The sequence below is a fragment of the Alligator sinensis genome, unplaced genomic scaffold (genome assembly GCF_000455745.1).
Source record: "Alligator sinensis unplaced genomic scaffold, ASM45574v1 scaffold528_1, whole genome shotgun sequence".
Lineage (NCBI taxonomy): Eukaryota > Metazoa > Chordata > Crocodylia > Alligatoridae > Alligator > Alligator sinensis.
Genome location: NW_005841846.1, coordinates 5,755,306 through 5,781,265, shown reverse-complemented (window position 1 = coordinate 5,781,265; position 25,960 = coordinate 5,755,306). Strand labels below are relative to the sequence as shown.

The 25,960-nt window shown below is 42.9% G+C and overlaps 1 protein-coding gene across 2 annotated transcripts in view; it reads right to left on the bottom strand.

Moving 5' to 3' along the window:
• Positions 1-3,041: 3,041 nt before the first annotated feature.
• Positions 3,042-25,960, bottom strand: part of CFAP97 (cilia and flagella associated protein 97) — a 41,729-nt gene continuing 18,810 nt past the window's right edge. For both annotated transcript variants that reach the window (XM_014521689.2, XM_014521690.2), the window contains exons 4-6: positions 15,185-15,453; positions 5,623-5,773; positions 3,042-5,212 (exon numbers count right to left, since the gene is read on the bottom strand). In XM_014521689.2, coding sequence (XP_014377175.1) covers positions 5,085-5,212; positions 5,623-5,773; positions 15,185-15,453 — 548 coding nt within the window. In that variant the 3' untranslated portion in view covers positions 3,042-5,084. The remainder of the gene's footprint in view (positions 5,213-5,622; positions 5,774-15,184; positions 15,454-25,960) is intronic.

Sequence of the window (25,960 nt, the reverse complement as noted above, 5' to 3'; positions counted from 1 at the left end):
TGGTGGGATTCAACCCATGATTGAGCGGTAAACACCAAGGGCTACAGACTGCTCAGGTGGGATAGAACAGGGAGGAAAAGTGGGGGTGTGGCGCTCTGTCAAAGAACAATACACATCCTCAACAAACAGCACAGGGTCAGAGGAGGGGCAGACTGAAGTGCTCTGGGTCAGAATACAAGCGGGTCAGGGGGAAAGGGACTTAACGGTGGGTGTCTACTATCAACCACCCAACCAGGGGGAAAAGCTGGACTGGGATTTCTCAGGTCAGCTTGTGGAGGCAGTTAGGTCAAGGGACACCTCCATTATGGGTGACCTAAACTACCTGGACATCTGCTGGGAGAAGCAGTTAGCCAGGTCTGGACACTCATGTAGGTTCCTAGCCAAGATACAGGACCTCCACCTAACCCAGGAGGTGCACAGTCCCACCAAGGAAAATACATACCTTGCTGGACCTGGTCCTGGCCACAGGCGATGACCTGGTGAGGGGACTGCAGATTCTTGACCACCTGGGCAATAGCGATCATAGCCTACTGGAATTCACCATCCAGCGCAGGGTGTCAAAGACCTGCAGCAAGGCAGTAGCCCTTGACTTCAGGAGAGCCGATTTCAATGAGTTAAGGAGATTAGTCAGGGAGGCACTGAGGTCCCAGAGGGTAGGGGAGTTGAGAGTCCAAGACGAGTGGTCATTCCTTGAGACGATCCTCCGAGCCCAAAGTGTGACAGTCCCAATGTGAGTCAAAGGGGACAAGAGTGCTCAAAAGCCCCCCATGGCTCACCAAAGGCATTCAGGAATATCTGAAAGCTAAAAATGAGGCATACACCCAGTGGAAGGGAGGGGCCATTACCAAGGAGGATTATACCTCCATTGCTCGAGACTGTAGAGGGGCTGTTAGGAAGGCTAAGGTGGAGATAGAGCTAGGACTAGCGACCAGGATCAAAGATAACAAGAAGTCCTTTTTTAAACAGGGAATAAAAAGAAAGCACTGGGTAATGTGGGGCCCCTGCAGGACACGCCTGGCAATCTGGTGATTGCACCAGACGATAAAGCTGACCTCTTTAACAAATTCTTTGTCTCCATTTTTCTGAGCAGGGACCGGGACATCCCCCCCCACCAGTATCCCAGACATACTCAGGAGAGGCACAGCCAGGCCTAGGGTCAGAGAGGACCTAGTTTGGGAACTTCTGGTGGGGCTGGACATGTTTAAATCAGCAGGTCCAGATGATCTCCATCCCAGAGTGCTGAGGGAATTAGCAGAGGTCATTGAGGGACCCCTGGCACAGCTTTATGAGCACTCGTGGTGCTCTGGCCAGCTGCCAGAGGACTGGAAAAGGGCCAATGTGGTCTCTATTTTCAAAAAGGGGAGGAAGGAGGACCCAAGAAACTATAGGCCCATTAGTCTTACCTCCGTCCTGGGGAAGCTCTTTGAGAAAATTATCCAGGAGCACATCTGCGATGGACCAGCAAGGGAGATTATGCTTAGAGGCAACCAACATGGGTTCATTAGGGGCAGGTTCTGTCAGACAAACCCAGTGGCCTTCTATGACAACATCACAAAATCCTTGGATGCAGGTGTCGCAGTGGACATAGCCTTTCTGGACTTTAGGAAGGCCTTCGACACTGTCTCTCACCCCATTCTCATTAAAAAATTAGGCAATTGTGGTGTCGATGCCTACACAGTTAGATGGGTCACAAATTGGCTGGAGGGCAGCACCCAGAGAGTGGTAGTGGACAGGTCATTTTCAACTTGGAGGGACGTGGGCAGTGGGGCTCCCCAGGGCTCAGTCCTCGGGCCCACGCTATTTAACATCTTCATCAGCGACATGGGTAAGGGGGTGAAAAGCACCTTGTTCAAATTTGCGGATGACACCAAGATGTGGGGAGAGGTGGGCACACTAGATGGGAGGGACAGGCTACAACTAGATCTGGACAGGTTACAGGGGTGGGCAGATCAGAATAGGATGGGATTCAATACTGACAAGTGCAAGGTACTGCACCTAGGGAGAAAGAACCAGCAGCATACCAATATGCTGGGGAACTCCCTTCTCATCAGCAGAGAGGCAGAAAGGGATCTTGGAGTCATTATTGATTCCAAGATGAACATGGGCCATCAATGTGAGGACACGGTGAGTAAAGCTAACTGCACCTTGTCATGCATCATGAGCAGGTCCAAGGAGGTGATCCTCCTCCTCTATGCAACATTGGTCAGGCCGCAGTTGGGGTAGTGCATCCAGTTCTGGGCGCCGCACTTCAGGAGAGATGTGGACAGCATTGAGAGGGTCCAAAGGAGGGCCACTCACATGGTCAGGGGGCAGCAGGGCAGGCCCTACGAGGAGAGGCTACGGGACCTGAACCTGTTCAGCCTGCACAAGATAAGGCTGAGAGGGGATCTGGTGGCCATCTATAAACTTACCGGTGGGGCCAGTGGGTAACAGGAGAGTCCCTGTTCCCCTGAGTGCTACCAGGAATAACTAGGAACAACAGCCACAAATTGACTGAGAGTAGGTTCAGGCTAGACATCAGGAAGTACTACTTCACAGTCAGGGCACCTAGGATCTGGAACCAACTTCCAAGGGAAGTGGTGATGGCTGGCCCCTACCCTGGGGGTCTTGAAAAGGAGGCTAGACAATCACCTTGCAGGGGTCATTTGTCTCCAGCATTCTTTCCTGCCCATGGCAGGGGGTCGGACTTGATGATCTGCTCAAGTCAATCCTAACAATATCAGAAATCATAGCAGAAAATATGATTTGTCAAGGAAAAAAGGTATAGAAAAAGTAGCCTTCAAAAGGAAAACTTAGTTACAGTTAAAAGGGGATTACATTTGACCTGTCCATCAGGCCTATTAACCAGAAGCTGCCACACAAGCAAACAGATGAATGCACTGCATCACTTATTTGATATGCTTCCTAAACTCTCCCATTTTACTTAACCAGCACCCTTCCCCACCCCCAGTATGTCCTTTTCAATTGGATAACAGACTAACAAAGTGCTCTGAGAAGCTTATGAAATTACATATTTACTAATATAAAATGGACAAATACTCCCTTAATTAAAATAAATAAGATTAGATGATTAATTCCATTTTGTGAATTCAAAAGAAAAAAGTTCACATGAATATTTAAACATATTTAAAGTGACCCCCATATTCACATTCAAGATCAAAATCTTTAAATGGTGAATACTTTTAATCATCACATTAGTACAAATTACAGCAGCACTATACAAAAAATACATTACAGTTTCGATAAAAGAACAATAGTATTTCATTGACAGCTGTTTGCCACACAACTCTTAAAAGTTTAAAAAATGGAATTAAAATACTGTCAAGGATCTAAATTTAATTCACAAAAGTCAGCTTCTTTAGCCTGTACAATTCATCAAGTTATCAGAGAGGACCATGACAATGCATGATGCTTTGTATCAAGTGACAACAATATTAAATATTAAGAACTTCATGCCCCTTTGACAAGCACAGGGGAGAAAAATGAGCTTGGTTCTTGTAGGTCTAGGTCTCAACATTATTTAACAAAGCTTTTTTTTCTTCATGTTTAACACAAAAGGACTCCCAGTATTTCCACAGGAAGGAGTGGGGAGAGCAAGCAGAAGTATAGTAGTAACTATGGACAGTCATATAATAATTCATGCTGTTAATGAAAAACTCCTGCAGCCAGCAATTAAAAAAGCTTGGTGAAAGTTTTGCCTTTAGCTATGGAAATAAACTACATCACATACTGCATTCTACTAGTACTTCCATGAAAGCTTTACATTGGATACATGCATACTGATGCCATGTTTGGTCTGAAACATCTCCAGGGACTCAGCATTAGCATAACATTAAAAATGTAGGTCAGAAGAGCAAAACTTCAGATTCATCCCCAAGGTTCTACTTAGCCCTCTTTTCTAATCCTGGGTGGCAGTTGCACTTAGTTAATGAGAATAACATCTCATTTTTATCTCCTGTAGCTCCTGTTAGTTATACCCACTAACAGGAATATGCAGAGGCTTGCAAATAGTACCAATCAAGGCCCTGATGCTGTCCAATACCCAGGCTGGGGAACAGTTTATACCAGTCCAGCAGACACCCCTTTGCAGCAGTACCTGATGAAAGCAACAGACACTTCCCAGGGGCTCTTATCTACCACATATTCAGATGACTCTCACTATAGGAGCAACAGCCACCTAGGAGCAACATAGCATCAGGGCACTGACACACTGAAGCTAACAGGTTTCAACTGCATTGTACTTGAAATTTGTTCTCCTACCCAACATATGATTCCATCCAATACATCAGGTCCTTCCTTTCCCAGAAATCTAATAAACTTCCTTTAAGTTACGGAAAAGTTTCACTTCCAACCCTGAATGAATGCTATTTGATACAGAGCAAGAGAGATCTGCAATAGTATCAGAAAATAAACCCAGCACCTTCAATATTGTAACACTGCCACATAAAAGAAGTGGTGCGACTGCTAGTTAACCATGAAGACTTCTGCTGTTACAAAGAGTCTTGTCTCCACCTCTCTGAATTATAAACTCTATTCACATCAATGGAGAAAAACAGAACTTACACATTTACTTTATCAAAAGCTGTCCTGGAGACAGCAATAAAAAGGAGCATTTCTGATCTACCATTAATTGACCTACAAGTTCTGAAGGCTAACTTTAAATAAGAATGAACAATTAGGACAATTCAGGAGTAAAGTACATGCTTGACAGTTTATTGCAATTTAAAAATTAAAACAAAAACAACTGGATTTTTGTTTTACATCTTGGGTCCCAGATGCAGCAACTATATCATTCTAGCATCACATATGAACTTCATTTGTGCTTTGAGAATAAAATAAAGGTTTGTGCAATTTCTAGTTGTCTGTTAAATGCCTCTCTTTTATAAATATAGTCTTTTTGGAAAACACTGATTAGAAATAAATTTTCCATTTAAAACCAAATTTACAAGAAATTACATCATACTGCAGTGCACTTTAATCACCAAATGATGCAGATTACAATATTCTGGCACAAAGAATTTACAAAAGCATTAGAAATCGAAATCTGCTGATCAAATAAGAATGTTAGGCTAAGTAGAAATAATTCATAACCAAGCAGCACGAACGTTAGTGGGCTTAGGTCTCTGTAATGCCCCACTGGATGAATCAGAAACTGGTCTCTCACTCCTACGACTGATGGCACTGGGTACACTGGATGCTCTGGAAGTTCCTCCTGTTAGAGATCAAATAAATCGCATCTTAGCTGTAGTAGGTGGCTTATTATTATAATCATTATTATACCAGCCATCGCCATGGTTTCTGGGAAATGTCACAAAAACTAAAGAGAAAACCAACATTTTGAGTAGTTTAAAAGTATCACCAACAAAGGACTTGAACATATGCTGTAAAGGAAACAAACAATCTTGCAGCGGAAATGTTATTAACAAAAGAACCTGATAGAGTGTAGGGATGAAGAAGATAAATTATGGTGCTAAGATGTTTCTTCCCCCCCTCCCACCACGTGATTAATCTATTGAAAAAAAAATTAATTATTATTCAAGATTACCATTATTTTAGAATCCTCATGTCAGGGACAGAGTAAAAACATCTAACATAGGGGCATACCATCTTAAAGTCACTTACTTGAAGGGCTAAGATGGCTCAATGCAGACTTTCCTCGTCTTGCAGATGGTGAAGAACTTAGATAATTCATCTGGCGCTGATAGTCCATCAGCTGCTCTGAACGTTTCATACCCACTGTTGGTTTCACAGCTTCCAGTCTCTTCAGAAGAGCCTTAATTGGAGAAGAAAAAAACCCCCAATTTTTAAAGGCAGATATAATGTGTGTGTGTGTGCTCTCATGCACTCCTCCCCCTTGAAAATGGAAAGGATTAAGAGCTATAAACATGCACAAAAATGATCAGATTTGTACAAACCAGAACATTCTACAATTAAGCATTTGCTCTAGAATCGATATGAATCACTTCACTGGTGACCAACCTATGGTTCTACATCATTGGTTTGGAGTTTTGTTCTCTCTTTTAATTATATATGGAATATAACTATATTTTAAACCACAAAATTATGCTTTTCACAACATTGTTAGAATATTGTTGTGTCCTTCTATGGCAGGAAAGAGGAGGGAATGACAGGAAGACAGGCTGAACCTCTGCCATCTCTGCCTTTATCTGTTCTTCAAGGACTATCTTTTTTATCCATCCAAAAGTTTTGCCCGACTCTGCATCTTCTGAATTTGATTAAACAATTTTATGTAGCCCTTCAAGAGGGCCTGTACCACCAGTTAGTCTATTGACCTCAGGAGGGAAAAGGCTGACTTCAAAGTGGATATTGATATCAGTAGTGTCCTTCCAGTAAGGTAAGAGGGGCCCAGAAGGTCTTCTAAAGTTATTGTCCATTTTCCATAAACATTGATTATGCTTGCTATTTAGTTACAGAAAAAGTTAAATGCATCAGGAGCAGACAGGCGCACGCACAATATTAATACAGTACAAACACTTCCAACATCCTTTATAACAAACTCAAGCTAGGAAGCCCAGATTAAGACACTTCCGTAATTTTAAAACAAGGACACTTTTTTTGTAAATTAAAAGGCAAAGGGACCCAAATAAACATGGGTAAGAAGTTATTTTAGCATCTTTGTAATTTTAACACTCTTCACCTTCAGTTCTTGAAATTCATGGGACTTGGACACTCTCCTCAGCTAGCTAGCTAACCTCTGGCTTGACAATCATGAATGCACTGTTTGACAGTGACACAACCACCACCGGGTAGGGCTGTGACACAGATGCTACCAATTGGTACACGGCAGAATGCAATGAGAAGCCTCCAAAGTATTACAACAGCCCTAGTTGGAAGGATGGTATTTTTTACGCATTAACTTCTCATGCTATCTTATTCATCAGTATAAACTATAAAGTTTTACTTTATTCTTCCTCAAGAACAAAAAAACAGCAACCCACAACCTGAAAGGGGGGGGGTATTATTGTTTGCAAACTGCTTTTGTAGCAACCGGCTGGAGAAGATATAGAAGAGTCATGAGTTGTCACCTGTCACAGTGTGACTGCAATTAAAGCCTGCGAACATACAGCAGTTTGCGTATGGGAACCTGGAAACGTACATTGAGAGAGCACAAGAGAGGACAAGTCATTTTGGCTCTGATGCAGTATGTCACATGTGCTTGTAATAAGTGCCAGTTAGTTCATCGTCAAGTGGAAATACCTTGGTAAGCAAAAGTCAAAGGAAGGACTTCAGCTAGAAATAGCTCCTGCTTAAAGCCCGCTGCAAAACATGACATGTTAGACTAGCCTTTATATGCTAGAGCCAATATTGCCACCATCTCTCCTATTCAATTATAGGAATCTTGATCTGTAACAGGAAATCTAAATTAATCATTCACATTCACTAATCCTAAAACTTTTACTTTGACAGTGTATGCAGGCAGGCTAATTTAAAGGACCGGACATTTTTCACCTGTTGAAAGGGAAGCATGCAGTGAGCCTAAATTCCATTTATAAAGTCTTTGTGCAGCTTACATACCAGAAATATCATGCAAATGCAGGCAGCCCTAAGCTTCTTAATATATTTATTTACTCCACATGCCCATATTATTCAAGATTTAAAGGAAAAAATATAGAATTACTTTCGACACATGTATAACCCCCTCCCCTGCAAAACAAACAAACAAACAAACAAAACAACTAGTCACCATTTTATGCAAGTATTTAGAAAAGGTTAATCGTTCATTAAGGACAAAAAACCCCTCTGAACTCTAGAGATTTATAGCTGAAAAAAAAAAAAAAGATTTACAACCGAAAAAAGACAGATTAATAGTACTGGGCATTTAAACTCTGTTATATACAAGACAGGTACACATTTTGTGGTGACAACAGCAACTTCTATCACTCCTAAGGAGCTCTCTGCTAAGAGAGGGAAGAATAAAAAGTCTCTGCTGAGAACTGTATCAAAGCAACAGTGCCATTTGCAGCTAGGATTCTGACTCTTGGACAGCGGCCTACTGCATGCGGAAATGAACCCTCCAGTACATTTGAAATGGCAGGCCTGACCTACTGAATCAGTGACCAAGAACCAAATGGCTCATTTTACTACCAATTCTATAATCCTTCAAGTCCCTCACTAAGCATGTACTCGCGTACAGATGGTAAACTGCATTTTCTTTCAATTGTGTAGTTAAATCTCTCAAGTTTTAAGATAATGTTTTCTTTGAGAGAGTGTCCTGAAAAATGCCCTGAATAATTCTATTACAATTCCTGCCTCTTCCCCAGGGTTCAGTCTCTGTGGCCTCAATCCTATACTACTGCAATCATTGGAAGTCTTGTTACTGACTTCCACATTTACAGGATCAGACCCTGCACAATAACCGTTTTTGGCATAAAGGTCATAGTCCTGACCAGAATCCAAGGTCAAAGAGAAATATCCACATCCCCCACATTTTAAAATTAATTAATAGCCCTAATTGCTCTTAAAACCATGTGTTGCAGCTGATACCATTTTAGCCTACCATTGTTAGGCTTAAATCAACAGGATTAGGTCAGTACTTAGCAACTTGATGCACTGCCCTGTTATCCCCCCTCCCCTGAAAAATAATATCAATGTTATTATATATTTTACACTTATAGCATGATGAACATGACACATGATAAGCCATTGTTGTGGTTGGTTTGTATGAAGTCATAAATCAAATGTGTGGCATGTGCCAGACCCAGGGCTGCCCCATCCAGATGACAACCACCAGATAATTGTCAATGGTCTGGAACCAGGTGGGGAGCCCTGGGGCTCTCTACACACTAAAAAGCTTTGCCCTGGAGCTCCTGAGGGGACAGCAGGGCAAGCAACAAGCCTATCGGGTTGTGGGAAACCATACCCTTGGGATCAGGCAAGGGGCAGCCCTGGTTTGTGTCTGGGGCCTAGAGATGCCCTCTGCCTGATCTCAGGGATCAGCCACAGGGCTGCTATGTCCTGGACTTGGTGCTGCCCCCTGCTCAATCCCAATGATCAGCTGATTGTCAGGATCAGCATGGTGGAGACCTAGTAGCTGACAGTCATGTAATTGGGCTCTGGGGAATTTTATGCACCATTCCTATCCCCCCATCCATATATGGCATGGCAGGTCACCTGATTCTGGGAATGGGGCATAAAAGTCCCTGGACCCCAGTCACGTGACTGCCTTAACATCTGCCAGCAACCCCAGAAACTGAAGCAAACATTCTTTTCAAATGGGGAACACAGTAATAAAAACAATGTAAGAGATTGTTGCTATTTAGTGGCTTAAAGTGAATGCTAGTAGTACAGTGTGTTTAACAAAATAAGAAAGCACAAGTCTCAGCACTTTTCTTCAGTAAACATTTCTCTGAAGCCTTTTCTCTGAAAGGGAGAAAACTCCCAAGTAACAACAAATACCTCCTCCCAGAACATTCAGTGTAAAGATTACAACATTATTTTCCTTGTTTTATGTTGCTCTTAGGTGCTTGTACAGGCTTCACTTTCACCATCCATTGAACTCTAGACTGTATGCGAGTCCCAAACAGCTGACCATCATGCCTTAACAGCTGTTCAAATTTATTTATACTATGCCTTCTCTAATTTCATTCTTTAGAGCTACACTATCCTTTTGCAGAGCAGAGAAGAAAGATGATAATAGTGAATTCAAGGATGTCTTTTTGTTCTTGTGCCAGGATGGATTTCTAACTTTCTTCCATTGTTATGGCTATATTACATAATTTTAAATGCATTAATTGTAAGTTGTAAAACCCAATCCAGGGTTCTTCCACATACCATAAGACTAGCTGGACTCTAGAAAGACTTTTTTTTCTGATCAAGATCCACCAAGAAATTGAATGACAAAGCTGAGGGGAAAGCAGCAGCATAAGCAAAAAAAGACAACCGGTCAGATATCCTAAACTGAGGCTTAGCAACCATTTGCCACCAAGGGCTGCCACTTGCAACCTGGTCTGTCTATGTTCATTGCCAAATCTCAACACCCTGGAATGGCCAAGCCATCTGTGCTTATCCTCAACACTGACGCCCACCCCCAACAGAAAAGAGAATTCTGCAGTGAAAGTTAAGTACACGTGTGAAAGAACAGCACGGAAGGCTGCATGGCAGAGATGGGCAGCAGGTCACTGCTATATGCCTCTGATCCACACCCCCTTGCCAGATTGGACCTTTGCAGGCCAGATCTAGCCTGCAGACTACAGGTTGCTGACCCCTGCCCTAAATAACGAAAATGTTTCCTGAGGACAGTGTATATGGCAGTGCATTTAGCCAGTCCATAATTACTATAAGTTCTATTGATGAACTTAGGACCACTAGTCCTGAACTAGGATCTGTACAAAAATGGTCCCCGCTGCAAAGAGCTTACAGTCTAACTAAATGCTATGATGGTATACTTTTTCTTAGTTCATAGAATCAGAGAGAAGTAGGGCTGGGAGAGGCCTCAAGAGCTCATCTAGTTCAACTCCACTGCCTGAGGCAGAATGATCCTTATCCAAATTATCCTATACAGATCCATTGTCTAACTTAACAAAACATGTCACTGACTCTCTTGTCTGTGGCAGGGATTCAGGGACAAGTATAGCAATCCAATATCCAGGTATTTTTTCCTGATCAAGAAGGAGGTTGTAGCTGAGACTCCTTCCTCTGAGGGGTAGAGAGGTTATTTCGAATGATCAGAGCCACTAGAATCTATACTGGACTTTTGTCACAAAGTTCTCTTTAACCACAGCTTTTTATTATATCATCAAGTTCAAATCAATCTTGTTTCAGAAAGTAAAGATACTTCAATTCCAAGGTGCTAGAAAGATTCCCATGTGTCCTAGCCTCTGAGGTTCTGTCTGCATGTAATCTTCTGAGTTTCTTCAAGACACTAGAAAATTACTTTCTCCTGTGATGACAAACACATTCTGTTACTATTTCCCCCAAGACAGATAGGGATAAATGAGCCAACTGAGCAGTGTCAGTCTCTCTCATATATACATATAACTTAAAGGTCTAGGATCGTCTCTATTTTCAGTTTATTCTTGTCCAGCATCCCCAAAATGATGCAAGAGAAAAAACAGACTCTCAGCAATGTCACCTTTTACTGGCCTTCTATTCCCAAATTTCAAACTCCTAATCCTTGTTCTCAAGCAAGGATTCTCTACTGGGGTTCACAAGATCCTTTTAAGGGTGCTGGGGGGTGCTATGCAGTATTAGTGCTGTTAAGTGTGCAAACACCTACCCAAGATAAACCTAGAGGTTTCAAATAGGAATCCATAGTGCCAAAAATATTCTGACCTGTTGTAGTCTGAGTTCCTCACAAGAGAAGAATTAGTCTATTATTTTTTTATAGTAAAAAAACAAGTGAAATTAGTTGGGGGCTGCTAACTTCAGAAAAGTTATGAAAGAGTGCCTTGAGTCTGAAAGAGTTGATAAGCACTCTTTTCAAGAATCTACACCTCAAGAATTCCTCCTTGCATTTCCCCTACTACAATGTATATTTTACTTGCTCCTCTTTATTTTCCCCTCCTATTCATACATTTGTCTCCAAATCCACGCTCCCCTCAACATCCACAAAAGTTTGTCTTCTGTTCATGAGACAATGTTTTCTTTTGTAAAATATCTAAAAAAATTGCCTTTGTCTGGCTTTCCAGTGTAAGAATCGGGCTACCTCCTCCTGTTCTACCTACTAGCAAAAAGTAAAACAGCCCAAAAGCCCAAAAGCAATGTATTATTTACAAGAAAAACACTTAATATAAACACCATCCAAATACCTATGTTAACATGACATTATTACTTCTCATCTTCCCTGCCCTCTAGTTATTATGCTATATTATCAGTGTATTATCTGCCTAAATTAGACTGCAAATATCTCAGGACAAGTATCCAAAATAATTTGTTTACAGAAGTACTCTGCATATCAGTTCTGATAAAAAGAACACTTATACACCTGTGATCAGTAGTAATGAAAGTTATTCCACACTGTCCTCCCTTGGTATATGGGAACACAGTTTTGAAAAGAATCACTTCTAAGGATGTCAAAAAACACACTGGTTCATTTTCGGGCCAGTCCCCTGAAGCTTCCAATGCAATTTAAATTATATTGTTTGCTTATCTACTGGTAATATGGTCTCATGGGTAGCCTAATAATTATCAATGGCAATGACTTAATTGTGACAAATCATAACCTATGCATAAATGAATCAGAGACTGGGAAGTTAAGTACTTGTACGCTTGAGTTTTGAGGTCCCTAAATACACATATATGCATACTAGTAGCTTTTACATCACAAAACAACCTAAAGGTTTGTAAGGTGTCGTAATACATGCCAAGCCTATGCATGTGTACTATATACCTAGGTACACAAAACGTGTGGATTCATTTATGTCAAGACAGATCAAGCTATATGCCAGCAGATATTAAAAAAATAAATCTAACATTAGTAACATTCTGTTTCTCTTTCCATTAGGCAAAAATAGGTTGAGGGAGAGAAAGATGACCGACTTCCAAGAGCAATGCATTTTGTGAATCAAGAGTGTCCTCTGCTGGCAAGTTACATTTTTCTTGCTAATTCAGACAGCAGCCTGCAATCTGAACAGATGGCCAAAAATGATTAACCAGTCCTCACTTACACAAACAGAGGATCAAACAGCTAATGGAAAAATTGGACATCTGTGGGGAGTAAAACTAGAAAAAGGCAGCCATGAGAATGAAATACTCTCTCATTTTGTGACTGCTGTTGCTTGAGCTGTGTATAGTGTTCTACATTTTCGGTTTTTACCTAATTTCACCGATAAATTACCTGATTTTTTTTTTTATTGAAGTTATTTGGTTTCCACTGATTTACATGCATTTTTCACAAGCCCCCCATGCCTCCTGGGACCTGTGCAGCAGTGGGAGCTGCCACCTCCTCCCTGCGCCCCCTGAACAAGCCACAGCTCTGTCCCATCATGTCCTGCCCTGGGGCTAGGCAGTGCCTGGCAGGGTGGGTGCAGGGTTCCCATGGGCTCAGTTGCCTCTGGCCCAGCAGTGCAGCTGAGGCTGGCCCCACCCCAGCCCACCTGTTCTGGGCCCCCCAGGCAGTGCGAGGCCAGGGTTGGGACTAGTGCAGGGAGACAGCCGGGGCTGGTGGGTTCCTCTCCTCCCCCCCCCACCAAGACTTTCCCATCTGGGGGGGATGTGCATGTGCAAGCACGTATGCTTAGCCTCCACCCCCACAAAATTTATTATTTTCCCCAATTTAAACCGATTTTTTTGCTTTTCTTCCTTTTATCCCTATTTCAACCCTTTTTTATGTTTGGAAGATAAACCCTGAAAAAATTACCGGAACTTTTTTTTGAAAATAAAAAAAATGAAAATGCAGAACACTAGCTATGTCATACCCCTTTGCACTGAAGGTCTGCACACAAGTTAGAATAATTCCTTGCAGCATGAACCACTGGGGCCATGAATGACGCACATAATTCCTCCTGCCTCCATTCTAAGGCTATAAAGGGCAGAGTTGCCCTGAGGCTCCCTTAGTTCCTTCAACATGAAGTGTGACTCCATAAGAGACAGGATCTTTGCATCTTTGCAGGGCAGGATGTGGAACAGCCACATAAAATGCATTTCCAAGAACAAGCTACAAAATGGGTGAGTAACCTTTTTTTCTTCTTCAATCATTTGCAAGAGCACTTGGTGGAGTGCTTGAAAGTCAGCTTCCAAAGGAATCACAGAACAGCTTTCCCCAAACCTGTAGCTGCCCTGGAGGCAAGGATCATGGTGCAAGGCCTGGCAAAAGTACTAGTCAAAAAACCAACCTGCTGGGCTGTAAACGTCTATTATAAAACAGGTCTTGTGTCAAAATTTTCACTAATACCTAACACTATGATAGTCATTATAAACTAAAATTGTACTTCTATGCATTTATTATTTGACTATTCTTATCAACGGCCACATTACAATTAAAACTAAATTTCTCTTTGCCACTAAAATAAGTTACCATTGTTACCATACAGCTTCAACATGATGGGAGTAGGAGAGCGCTAGAGTTACTGAAAATGACTGCTAGCTATACACTCAGTTATTTCTGATAGTTTAAATTTTGCTCTTCATGTGTTTAATGGGTTTCATTGCTCAAGTTTTTTTCTTCTTCATTCCTGGCCTTAAAGAAAAAGAAATTGTACTTGTTGAATTAGAATGGTGATACGGTATATTGACTAGAGTTAACACAGAAGCTGTTATTCCCCTCAGATGGAACAGTGATACAAGACACCAATGCTGTATCATTTTAAATGCATTTCACATCCTGCAAACAGTTCCATTTTTATCAAGGAAAGGTACATTTTTCTATCAAATATACATGAATATTATGCATTCACATGCTATAGTGGCATGCAAGTGTCTAGATATTATTCCATATTCCTAACATTTTTCAGTTCCTGTCCCTGATGTATCAGTATAATTTATGATACATCAACATCATGATTGCAGACTTCTGTCAGAACCCAGCAATTGAATGCCTATGGCACAGTGGAAAATTCCATTGATTTGGTGCCTATACCACAGTGGGAAATTCCGCTATTACATCATAGTGGAAAAATTCCAGCACAGGGGAAAATCCTGCCAAGTCCAACGGCTGCATAGTTTGAACATGTGCCACCCATTGGCTGGTTCCAAATTATTCCTACCTGGTGACTAGTAATTGGCTTACGGACCATATAAAAGTTAAAGCAGTTTCAGCCCAAGTTGGAGAACTCTGCATACACCTCGGAGTAGACTTGGTGGACTGATCACCCACCAACGACTCCCCATCACCGACTTACCTGACGTACCCCGTCCCTGCATGCTCGATAAGCCGTTCACCGACGTCTCGTTTCGTTTGTGTCAAAGAGCTCTCGTCGCATTTGTAACCGTAACCTAAGCCAGTTTCTCTACCTGTACTGTGCCCATCGACGGTGTAAGTAAACGATCTTGTTTCAACCAATACGCTCTGGTGCCTAATTCCGCTCCATCAGTCAAAAGTACCCACCTGCCGTTTCGGGCTACTGGCCATAGCTCCGCAAGCCACTCAACCGCCACAACTTCCCACAATAAAATTGAAAAAAATTCTAATGAGATGCTTCAAATACTCTTTTAATAGCTTGGTTAGCATCAAATAGGTAGTCTTTCCCACTTCACCGATCCAAAACTATAATACTTCATAACTTACCAGATTCTCTCTTTCAATCCTCTGCTGTTCCTTTTGCCTGTTGAGGGCACTGTGGTATAACTTAGGAGGTGGGAGAGTAGACTTCTTCATTGCGGCACTTTTGCTCCTTGGCTTTGCAGACTGTCTGGACAGTTCTTTTAAGAGCCTTTGGTTTTCCCGATCAATTTGTTTTACTTCCTCATTTGTGAAAGAGTAATTTTTTCTTGACCCTTTAGATGGTGGATCAATGACCATCTTTTGCTGCTCTTTCTTCTCCAAGTGTAGAAAAGCTTAAAAATGTGAAAGAAAAAGCATTCAGATGAAAACAGTAAATAAAAGTTATTTTTCTACAGTTCTCTGGTTTATTTTAGACAGAAATACAAAGTTGAATTTCTGAACGTGGGTGCCTGAATATCAGCAGTGCCAGCCACCATCAACCCACTGACTTTAACAGAAGCTGCCTGGCCTCTCTGAAAAATCAGGCCACCTATTTAGCTTGAACACTTTTGGAAGCAAGACCACAAATACTGGAGAACTGTGTTTGACAGGTGTTGAGCATCTGCAATGCCCAATCGTCATGGGGTTGAGAAGTGCCAAGTACCTACATCTGAAGCTCAGGCCCCATAAAGTCACCTCAGCTTTTAAAAAGGATCATCAGTATGCAGACACACATACGGAATACATGCTGTAAATACTTTCATAGACATATCTATTATTTAGAAAGGGAACAGTAGAATTTGTTATGGACAAAAACTGACACTTTGCAAAGCTGTCTCCTCTGATTGATCAGCTCACCCTCCTGATCGGTATAAGCCAGGGGCCATGCAGCAAGAGCTTACTAATTGGTGCCTTTACAGTTATGCTCCCTCACAAAGCCAGCCTTATGGGTGGTCGATGTGAACAACCACCCAGGGCACTGAGGTCAGGAGGGCACCACACACATGGTAAGGGGAGAGGGGGGGGGGGAACCCCCCCCCCCCCCCCCCCCCCAAAAAAAAAAAATCAGGCTTCAAAGCTGTCTCAAGTTGGGCACCCCAAAACTAGGCCATGCAAAAACAAAAACAAAAAACCCCCAAAACACTAATCATTTTAAAAAAACCTGGTCTAAATGCTTCTGCTCCAATCCTAACATGTTTCACTAGTTCCTACAGTTGTCCTGTGGGAACTAGTGAACTTTACCAGCCAGAAGGATCTCCTAATAAGTTAAGGACCGAACTTTGGCAACAGGAACTTCAAATTAGTTCATATCAACAAAGATAACTACCAATATAGTATGCAAGTCACCATATCAAACTAGTGAAAAAGCAAGTAAGCATAAAACAGATTTAAAAGGTGTAAACCTTGAAAAGCATCTTTACAATTTAGCAAGTCATTTCTAAAAAAACACAAAGGCAGTTATTTACCAAAGCCATTCAGTGATACAGACCTGTGATGTGGTTTACCTGGATAAACCTACAGGGGACAAGACAAAAAGGAAAAACACAGAAGATAACTAAAACCACACAGCTCACATAGAAACACAAAACTGCACTGTTTGTGCCCAGCACAACTGCATCAAGTATATTCCTGTGGGAAGAACAAAGTCTACCTGGAAGTTACTTGAATAAGTTTGAAAGAGAAAATTATATCATGCACAACAAACATAATTGCTAACTTAATTACCAAGAAGCAGCTGAAGATAACAGATTTCATCTTTTGCTCCCCATGCCCTACAGCCATTCTACCATACTACCCAAGATCCTTTAAGTCAAGCAAGCCCTGTATTTGGATGGAAGGGTAAGAGATAAAAACAAGTTGTTGTACAAAGACCCATTCAATCTAAGCCCCTATTATAGTACTGAAGGCACTAAGTGGTTGGTGCAAATCTCTCAACAGAGACATAAAACCAAAAATGTGTCAGTGGAGATGCCAACACAGCTTTCATAGAATAAAGAGGTGTCATCACTAGTATTCTGGCCAAATTCCACTCTCGGAATTACATTCTGAATAATTCCATTTATAACTTCAATGAAAACACAGTATTCCTCACTTCCTGCTTTAACTGGTTGTGTAACTTGATTATGCATTGTTAATGTGTTTGTCACAATTCATCCCCATCCCACAGGTGGCTGTTCTTCCATCCTACAGGTACACAATTAGTAGACTTGACAAAGCATTTAAAAATCTTTAGCTATAAATGCACATCAATATTTATCATCTCTCTTGATAAATTTCTTTACCACTTGCACTTGTAAGACGTTATCAGCATATAGCGGTGAAAAAAACAAGGAAGATACAGAGGCAAATACCTGTCTCATGGTTTCAGTACTGGTCTGCAAATTCTTTTAGGAATGCACAGAGAGATCCAAGAAGCTTCTCAACTATTTTATATGCAAGTGCCAAACAAACGGCTATTAAGAAAGAAAAACTCTCACTAGAAGAATAGTAAAACACTGGAATATGTTACCTAGACAGGTTGTGGAATCTCCTTCCTTGGAGTTTTTAAGACCCAGCTAGACACAGCCTTGACTGGGATGATCTAGTTGGAGATGGTCCTGCTTTCAAGCAGCTGGTTGGACTAGATGACCTCCTAAAGTCACTTCCAACCCTAATATTCTATTATTTTAAAAAGCTTGCTACATTACCCTATAGTTATTTCAGAGGTTTTTTTATGCAACAATAGTGTGTAACTTCTGGAGCACTAAGCTGCACTGACACCTCATCAGGAGGCCAAGGCATCTAATGTGAATTCTATTCACAATGAATAGATAATAGGGAATGAATTTATGTAGAATTAAATGTGAATTCTACATTAGTTCATATGGACTGTGCCAACTTGTACTCATCCTTATGAATTTTTCAATGTACATAAACATTTTACTAAGCAAAGTGTATTTTCTTACCTTTTAGTTCCTCTCTCTCTCTCCCCATTCGTCATTTTTAAGTTTTTCATTTCCTTTTACATACCGCTTCCTCAGCTGTCACCCTTTCCCAGTCCCTCTCTTTTCATTCTATTCACATCAATGCCTTGACTACCTTTATTACCTCACCAAGAGGAATGGAATGGTTACTATAAGACAAAAGATAGATGCTCTTGTCCTTTCTCCCAGGTGCCTGGCAGTTTTATCATCATCATCATTATTATTATTACTGCTCTTATTTGTTTTGCCTTAGTGCAGAAATTGATCTTACTTCTGCCAGCAGCAGTGTGGTGGCTCTTGAGGGTATAGGGTTGCTGACAGTAGCACAGCACATGTATGAACATGAGAGAAACAGCTAGTTGCTGAAGGGAAAAAACTGGTTAAGTTTCCAAGGAAAGCTCTGCCATGGAATACTACTCAGCACTACCTCACTGGTAAGCCACTGGGGCGTCAGAACTGCCATCCACTACACCTTGGTATCTAACTGGGCCATACAAGATCTTTGAGTTTTGCATTAGGATTCAGAACTGTGCTACAAGCAGGCAAGACTTCCTAAGGGTGATCACCGGGGATCCTGCTTTTCCCTAAAATCACAAATTCTCTGATAAAACCCCCAAAATCCATGATTAAACTGAAAGGCCCATCACTCCCCCCACCCCCAGCCTCCCTGGCCCTGCTGGTGCTCCTCACTCCCCTCCCCCCACAGCCCCCTGGCCCTGTTCGTACCTACCCCTCACTCCACCCACAGCCCTGCCAGAGGGGCCCCCAGATGTCAAGGCTATGCGGCCAGGGACCCAGGTCCACAGCCCCCTGCCTCCAACAGAAGGCAGCAACTGCTGCAGTGGAGCACAGAGCACTGCCCCTCTTCCCCTCTCCGCCCTCCTGCTGCTGGCTCGGGCAGGGGGAGAAGCTGGCTCCCCGCCACTGCGTGCAGACCTAGCGGTCAGAGGGAACCTGTACCCCCCAGACCTGTGTGTGGGGCAGGCATGGGCTGCTTACTGCAGGCTCAGGCTTCCCGCCTTGCTGCCCTCCCTTGGGGCCGCTGCTGCTCAGCAGGTGTGACCCAGCGCTGCAGGGCAGAGTGAGGCCGCGCAGGAAAGCTGCTTGCTGCTGCAAGCTCTGCACTGCCTTGGCTGCACATCCCCTGTGCATGGCACAGCAAGGGGCAGAACCCTGCACCATCACCCCTGCTGCTGCTGTGTGCACAGGGAATGTGTTGTCAGGGTAGTGCAGAGTTAGTAGAGGCAAGCGGCTTTTCTATGTGGCCCCGTTCTGCCCTGCAGGACTGGGTTGTACCCGCTGGGCAATGGAGGCCCCGAAGGAGGGCATCAGGACAGGAGCCTGAGACAGCAGCTCATGCTTGGCCCCACCCCACACAGATCTGGGGGGCACAGGTTCCCCTGCTCTCTGGGAGTGCGCGCAGCAGCAGGGAGGCAGTTCCCCCTTCCCCTCCACCCAGATGAGCTGCCTGCGGTCCCATCCTGCTACCCACCAGGGCTTCGGGTACGCACTGCAGCCCCGGGCCCCTAGCCCTATGCCCCCCACCACCTGGGCAGCAGCCCCAGTCCTTCCTAACTCCCTCCCTCCCTATGAGGGCCTCAATCGTGTGTCCCCCACCACTTACCTGCAGGAGCTGCTCTCCAGGCTGCCTGGGGCCAAGTGCATGTAACATGCACATGGTGCCCCCTGCCTGACCACCATCCTCCCGCTCCCTCCCAGCCCCTTGCAGTCTGGAACTCTGCCAGCCTGCAGAGAGCTCTTTGCAAAACCCATGGGTTTCTCCACTAAAATGAAAAATCTGTGTTTTCGTCTGGTAAAGGGGGAAATCCATGTTTTTCTCCATTTTCCTATGGGAAACGGGAAACTCAGATCCCTGGCGATCACCCTTCCAAAAGTGCTTGGCTGCTCGGTTTCCTTCTCATTAGGGGTGCACCGATAAAGATTTTTTTGGCTGATACTGATGGGCAGTTATTAACCATCCATATCAGCTGACACTGATCCAACTGCCAATATGCAGCCCTGCAGTTTGGAAAGCAGCATCTGGCTGGTAAGTCTGTTGGGGGGAAGGGGCGGGGGAAGGGAAGGAGCATGTGGGGGGACAGATCAAGGCCCCCATGGTGAGGGAGGGAGTGGAGCTGGGACAGGCGCTGCCCAGTTAGAGCAGGGCAGGGCGCAGGAAGGAGATGCAGGCAGCTTGTCTGGGGGACCGGGGGCTCCTGCTGCTGCATGCACCCCTGGGGGAGGCATGGGAGCATGTGCCCCCAAGATCAGTGCACAAAGCGAGGGCAGGCTGCGCACTGTGGGCTCGGGGGCTGCACCAGGGCTGTGCTCCGGGCAGGGACAGAGTGGGTGGTGGTGGTGCTGGGAAAGGGGCTATGGGCTGGGCTACAGTCACCCCAAAATTCACTGTAGCACACTCCAGCAGCCTCGGCATCTCCTGTATTCAATGTCTCCGCACTTCAAAATAGCAGTGAGGGCGCTTTAACTAAAGCTCATCAAGCTTCAGTTAAATTGCCCCACCATCATTTTGAAGCACGGGATGCTGAATACACGGGACACTGCAGCCACTTTACTTAGAGCGGCTCCCAAGATCTGCTCTAATTAAAGCATCTTCCCCACCACATGTAAAGATGCCCTTATAGACTAATAGGTTCAAACACATGGCATTTGGTAGGTAACAACCTACTTCATCAGATGCTATTTGAGGAGAAACCAGAGGCAGCTTACAAATAACAACTCTTCCATTCACCTCCCTCCCTGAACTTCAGCTACAGAGACAGACAGCAATACTGCAAACTACTATAAAGGGTCAGGGCGGGGTATCTACTTAAAACATTTAGGACTTGTCCACATAACTAAATTGCTTTTGGCATAATTTCTGTAAGTGGCACAGTTTTATTTGTAGTTCATGCCTACAAACATTTTAAATTTAGTACTCACATGCAGAATAGAGCTTTTTACACTCTTCTCTCCTGAATTAGAACAAGAATAACTAAATACAGCTTTGAAATGATTAAGAATGGAAGTATTTTTAGAAGTGCATAAGAGTTAAATGACTTAAAATACAGATTATTAATTTTCTGAAATTTAGGTATAACCAGTTTAGTCTCTGAAAAAGGAACAGTACTTGCATACAAGAAGTCACACAGAAAGTACCTCTAATATTCATTTGTAGGTAAAGCAGTGAAGGGTATATTTTGGAAATAAAAGCCTTCTACAAAGCATGGTTTCCATGGAGAGAATGCTGGCACTTTTGAGCCATTAACAGAGTATGAAGGTAATAATTCAGCAATTCTTAAACATTTAAATGATCTTGCAGAATACAAAAAAAAAAAATCTTACAAACTTATATAAAATACAAGAGATAATTAATGAGTCCAATGAATTAGAATGAGATAAGGTTAATTCAGTTGTATGAATTGTGGCAAGGCTGAAATTTAAACCATACAGGTATCTCTACATCAGTTACTCCAGCCATAGCAGGAAAATCCATTGCATTGTATCAGTGCTTTTGCCTCAGGATTTGCCTGGTATTCTCTTTTATGCTGCTCTATCACATTTATGAAGACATATTTAAGAATATTTCAAGAATGGCACATTCTTCCAATGAGTTTATCTTCTCAATCTAAACTCCTACATCTCATAATATGCCAAACAGACTTATTTTTTAGATTTTTTTTTTTTTAAACATGATGGTGGACATTTTTAAAAACAGATTTTCAGGAAATCTGTTATTTCATATTCTCCCCTTCCCTCATAAATATGTACATGAATGAAAAACAGTGCATCTTAAAAATATTTTCTGCTGTTTTTTCATTCCCCTTTGAGAATGGTAACAGAAATCCTAGCCATGAAAAAATGTTAACCAAAATACCAAACATTCTGTAGATTTTTTATGAACTTTACAGGTCTTTCTTTTAAAATGCTAGGCAAGTTTCTAAAGAGTCATTAATCCCTTGGATGCTGACCACGCTGGCACAGCAGCTCTGACAGCTAGGCAAGAAGCCCTGCAGGCTGCATCTCTAGATGAGTTATCCAGCCAGAGATGCTCCGCAGGCCAGATGTTTGAAACCTCTTGCCTATACAGATCAAGAATTGCTGAAAGTCACAGTAAGACTTGATATATACTATAAATCATATGCTAACATAGCTACATCGCCGGTAAGGAAAAAAAAAAAAAAAATCAAACTCACTAGATGACCTAGTTGCAAACCGACACAGTGTAGATGCAACTATGCCAAGATGGTTTTCCCACCTTAGCTGATGTATTTTAGGGAAGTGGTATACTGGAATGCCAGCCTACACCAGTCTTCTCTAGGTGACTCCATCAGCCTACATTGAGCCTGAAATTTAAGCTAGACATAACATCATTACATTAGTCCCTCCAATCCTACAATCCAGCCTAAATAGGGAGTGCTCTTCACCTCAGAAGACTGACAGGTGAAGGGACAAGAGATAGAAATAAATAAAATGTCGGTCTGAAGAACCATAGAAAGTTAGGGTTGGAAGGGACCTCAGGAGGTGATCTAATCCAACTCAGTGTTCAAAGCAGGACCAGCCCCAACTAGATCATCCCAGTCAAGGCTTTGTCTAGCCAGGTCTGAAAAACCTCCAGGGATGGAGCTTCCACCACCTCTCTGGGTAACCTGTTCCAGTGTTTTACTACCCTCCTAGGGAGAAAATTCTTCCTAGTATCTAACCTAAACTTCCCCTGCTGCAAGTTGAGACTGTTGCTCCTTCTTCTGTCATCTGCCACCACTAAGAACAGTCTAGCTCCATCCTCTTTCGAACAGCCTTCAGGTAGTTAAAGGCTACTATTAAATCCCCTAACAGTCTTCTCTTCTCTTCTCTAGACCAAATAAGTCTAGTTCCCTCAGCCTCTCCTCAGAAGCCATGCACCCCAGCCCCTGAACCACTTTTGTTGCCCTCTGCTGGACTCTCTCCAATTTGTCTACATCCTTTCTGTAGCAGGGGCCCAAAACTGACCACATTACTCCAGATGTGGCCTCACCAGTGCTGAATAGAGGAGAATAATCACTTCCCTTGACCTGCTGGCAACACTTCTACCAATGCAGCTCAGTATGCCATTAGCCTTCTTGCCAACTCGGGTACACTGCTGGCTTATTTTCAGCTTGTTGTCCACTATAACCCGAGGTCCTTTTCTGCAGAGCTGCTGCCCAGTCAGTCAGTCTGGGCATCCAGACTTGCTCCATCCTAAGTGCAGGACTTTGAATTTGTCCTTGTTGAAACTCATGAAATTCCTTTTAGCCCAAACCTCCAATTTGTCTAGGTCACTCTGAATCCTAGCCCTACCCTCCACTGTATCTACTTCTTCCCCCAGCTTAGAATCATCTGCAAACTTGCTGAAAGTGTACTCTATGCCATCTTCCAGGTCATGGACGAAGATATTGAACAAAACCAGCCCCAGGACCAACCCTGGGGCACTCCATCTGATACCAGCTGCCAACTATACATCAAGCCATTGATTACTACCCTCTGAGCCTGATACTCCAGCCAGAATTCTATCCACCTTACAGTCCATTCATCCAGCCCATACTTCCTTAGTCTCCCATGACATTCTCACAGGCAAGCTATCAGAAACCTTGCTAAAGAAGAAAGATTAGATCTTACAATAGCAAGCTAACTTTCTATTTTAGTGGCAGCTGTAAGCCGACTGCACGAGCCTCCAACAAAAGGAAATTTCCTTTTGCCATTAGGCTACGGTTTGTAAAGGTTTTTCGACTTCCAACTACATGCTAGGGGTAATGAGCTCACGGGGCTCCCCATGGGCTGGATGACAACTCTTCAGGCTACAGGTTGAGTACTGCTAGAATTCTGAAAGACATTCATGACCAGATATACTTGTAACCTCTCTTGTACCAGAATGTTATAAAAGCAGTCTTTTTTTAAGTGTTATCAGTAAGATTTAATTAACATTGTACTAAAAAGCAGCTCTGATATTTTGAAGATATTCCAATCCTGTCTCTAATTGTAAACTTTGCTCCCATTAAACTGATAAAAAGCATTTTTTATGCTTAGACATTTCTGGTGCACACTTCATCTGTTCCTTCAGAAACATTAAGTTTTCCCATGAATTCATTCTATACAAACTAAAAATAACTGATTTACAAAATTTATAGTAGTTTCTGTATTCCCAAAGCAGTTTTTGAAAGTTCAATGTCCTGCCTGCTTTAAGATTCAAAGTACCTAAAGTAATTAATACCTCTTATGTTTGCAAATATAACTGCTTTAAACTGAAGGCATTTAGGAGTCATGTTTCCAAATTAGCACCTCTAAATGGTAGCTCTATAAAAATTCCACTTTTCACTACTCAACTTTTATTACTTAAAGATGACCAAAATCAACAGTTTTTCAGGTTTGTGAAAATAACTTTTTGCCCTACATACAGCATTTCATCCCAGAACACACTTTCATCAAGTTTTAATTCCCCGAGTTTAGCAGGTACGGAATCCTCCCAGACTTACCAGCTCTCAAATGAGAGTCATTTCCCATTGAATAGTGAATACACATGCACAACACTATACATCTACCCTAATCAAAATGGTATCAGAGGAGGAGAAAGTTGAAGCATTGTGGGTTAGGATACATGGAAGTCAAGAGGAAAGGGACTTGGTGGTGGGGGTCTGCTACAGACCACCACATCAAGAGGAAGAGCTAGACTTGGAATTCCTGAGGCAGCTCTCAGATGCTATATGGTCTAAGGATGGGGTTGTCATGGGGGGACCTAAACTACCCTGACATCTGCTAGGAGCAGTCAGCCAAATCCAACCGTTCACGTGGGTTCTTAACCTGTGTACAGGACCTTCACCTAACACAGGAGGTATACTGCTCCACTAAGGGGAATGCCTTACTGGACTTGGTGTTGGCTATGGGGGATGACCTGGTGGGGAAGCTACAGATTCGTGGTCACCTTAGAGACAGTGACCATCAATCAATCGACTTCACCATATGGCGTAAAGTGGGTAAGATAACTAATAGGGTGGAAATATTTGACTTTAGGAAGGCTAACTTCAGTGGACTCAGGAGTTTAGTCAACGATGCACTGCAGGATAGGAGTATTGGTGAGATGGGGGTCCAGGAAGGGTGGTCGTTCCTAAAGGAAGTGATCCTTTGGGAACAGACAGAGACAATCCCAGTGCAAGGGAAAAGTGGGAAAAGAGGCCAAAAATCTGTTGGAGTACTGCATCCAGTTTTGGGCACTGTACTTTAAGGAGGATGTGGATAGCCTCAAGAGGGTCCAGAGGAGGGCACCTCATATGGTTAAGGGTTTAGAGGCCAAGCCCTATGAGGAGAGACTAAGGGACCTGGACCTCTTCAGCCTCCACAAGAGGAAGCTGAGGTAATCTTGTGGTTGCCTACAAATTCTTCGGGGGGGCGGCACAGCAAGGGATTGGAGATGCTCTGTTCACCATCCTTGGGGTAACAAGGAACAATGGTCACAAACTGACAGAGAGCAGATTTAGGCTAGACATCAGGAAAAACTTCTTCACGGTGGTGGTTGCCATAACAAATTAGTCAGTACAATATTACATTTTAAACACAAATTTTCTCTCTGGCAAATTCATGCCTTTATTCAGTCAAATAAATAGGTATCTGGCTAGGGTTGTCTGACCCCAGCACTCTTCCCTGCCCAGGCAGGGGGTCGGACTCAATGATCTGCTGAAGTCCAATCTGACCCAGGCATCTATGAACATAACATTTTCAATTACCTAGCAGTACCTTGTACTAATATGATGGATGTTCCAGTGAATGCATGGAGTTTCTCCACCACGAAACAGAGCTGCTAGAGCATAGGGCAGTGGTCTCCAACCTTTTTATGTTGGAGATCACTTTCGGAATTTTTGAAAGGAACCCAAGATCTACCCTCTGTGCCCCC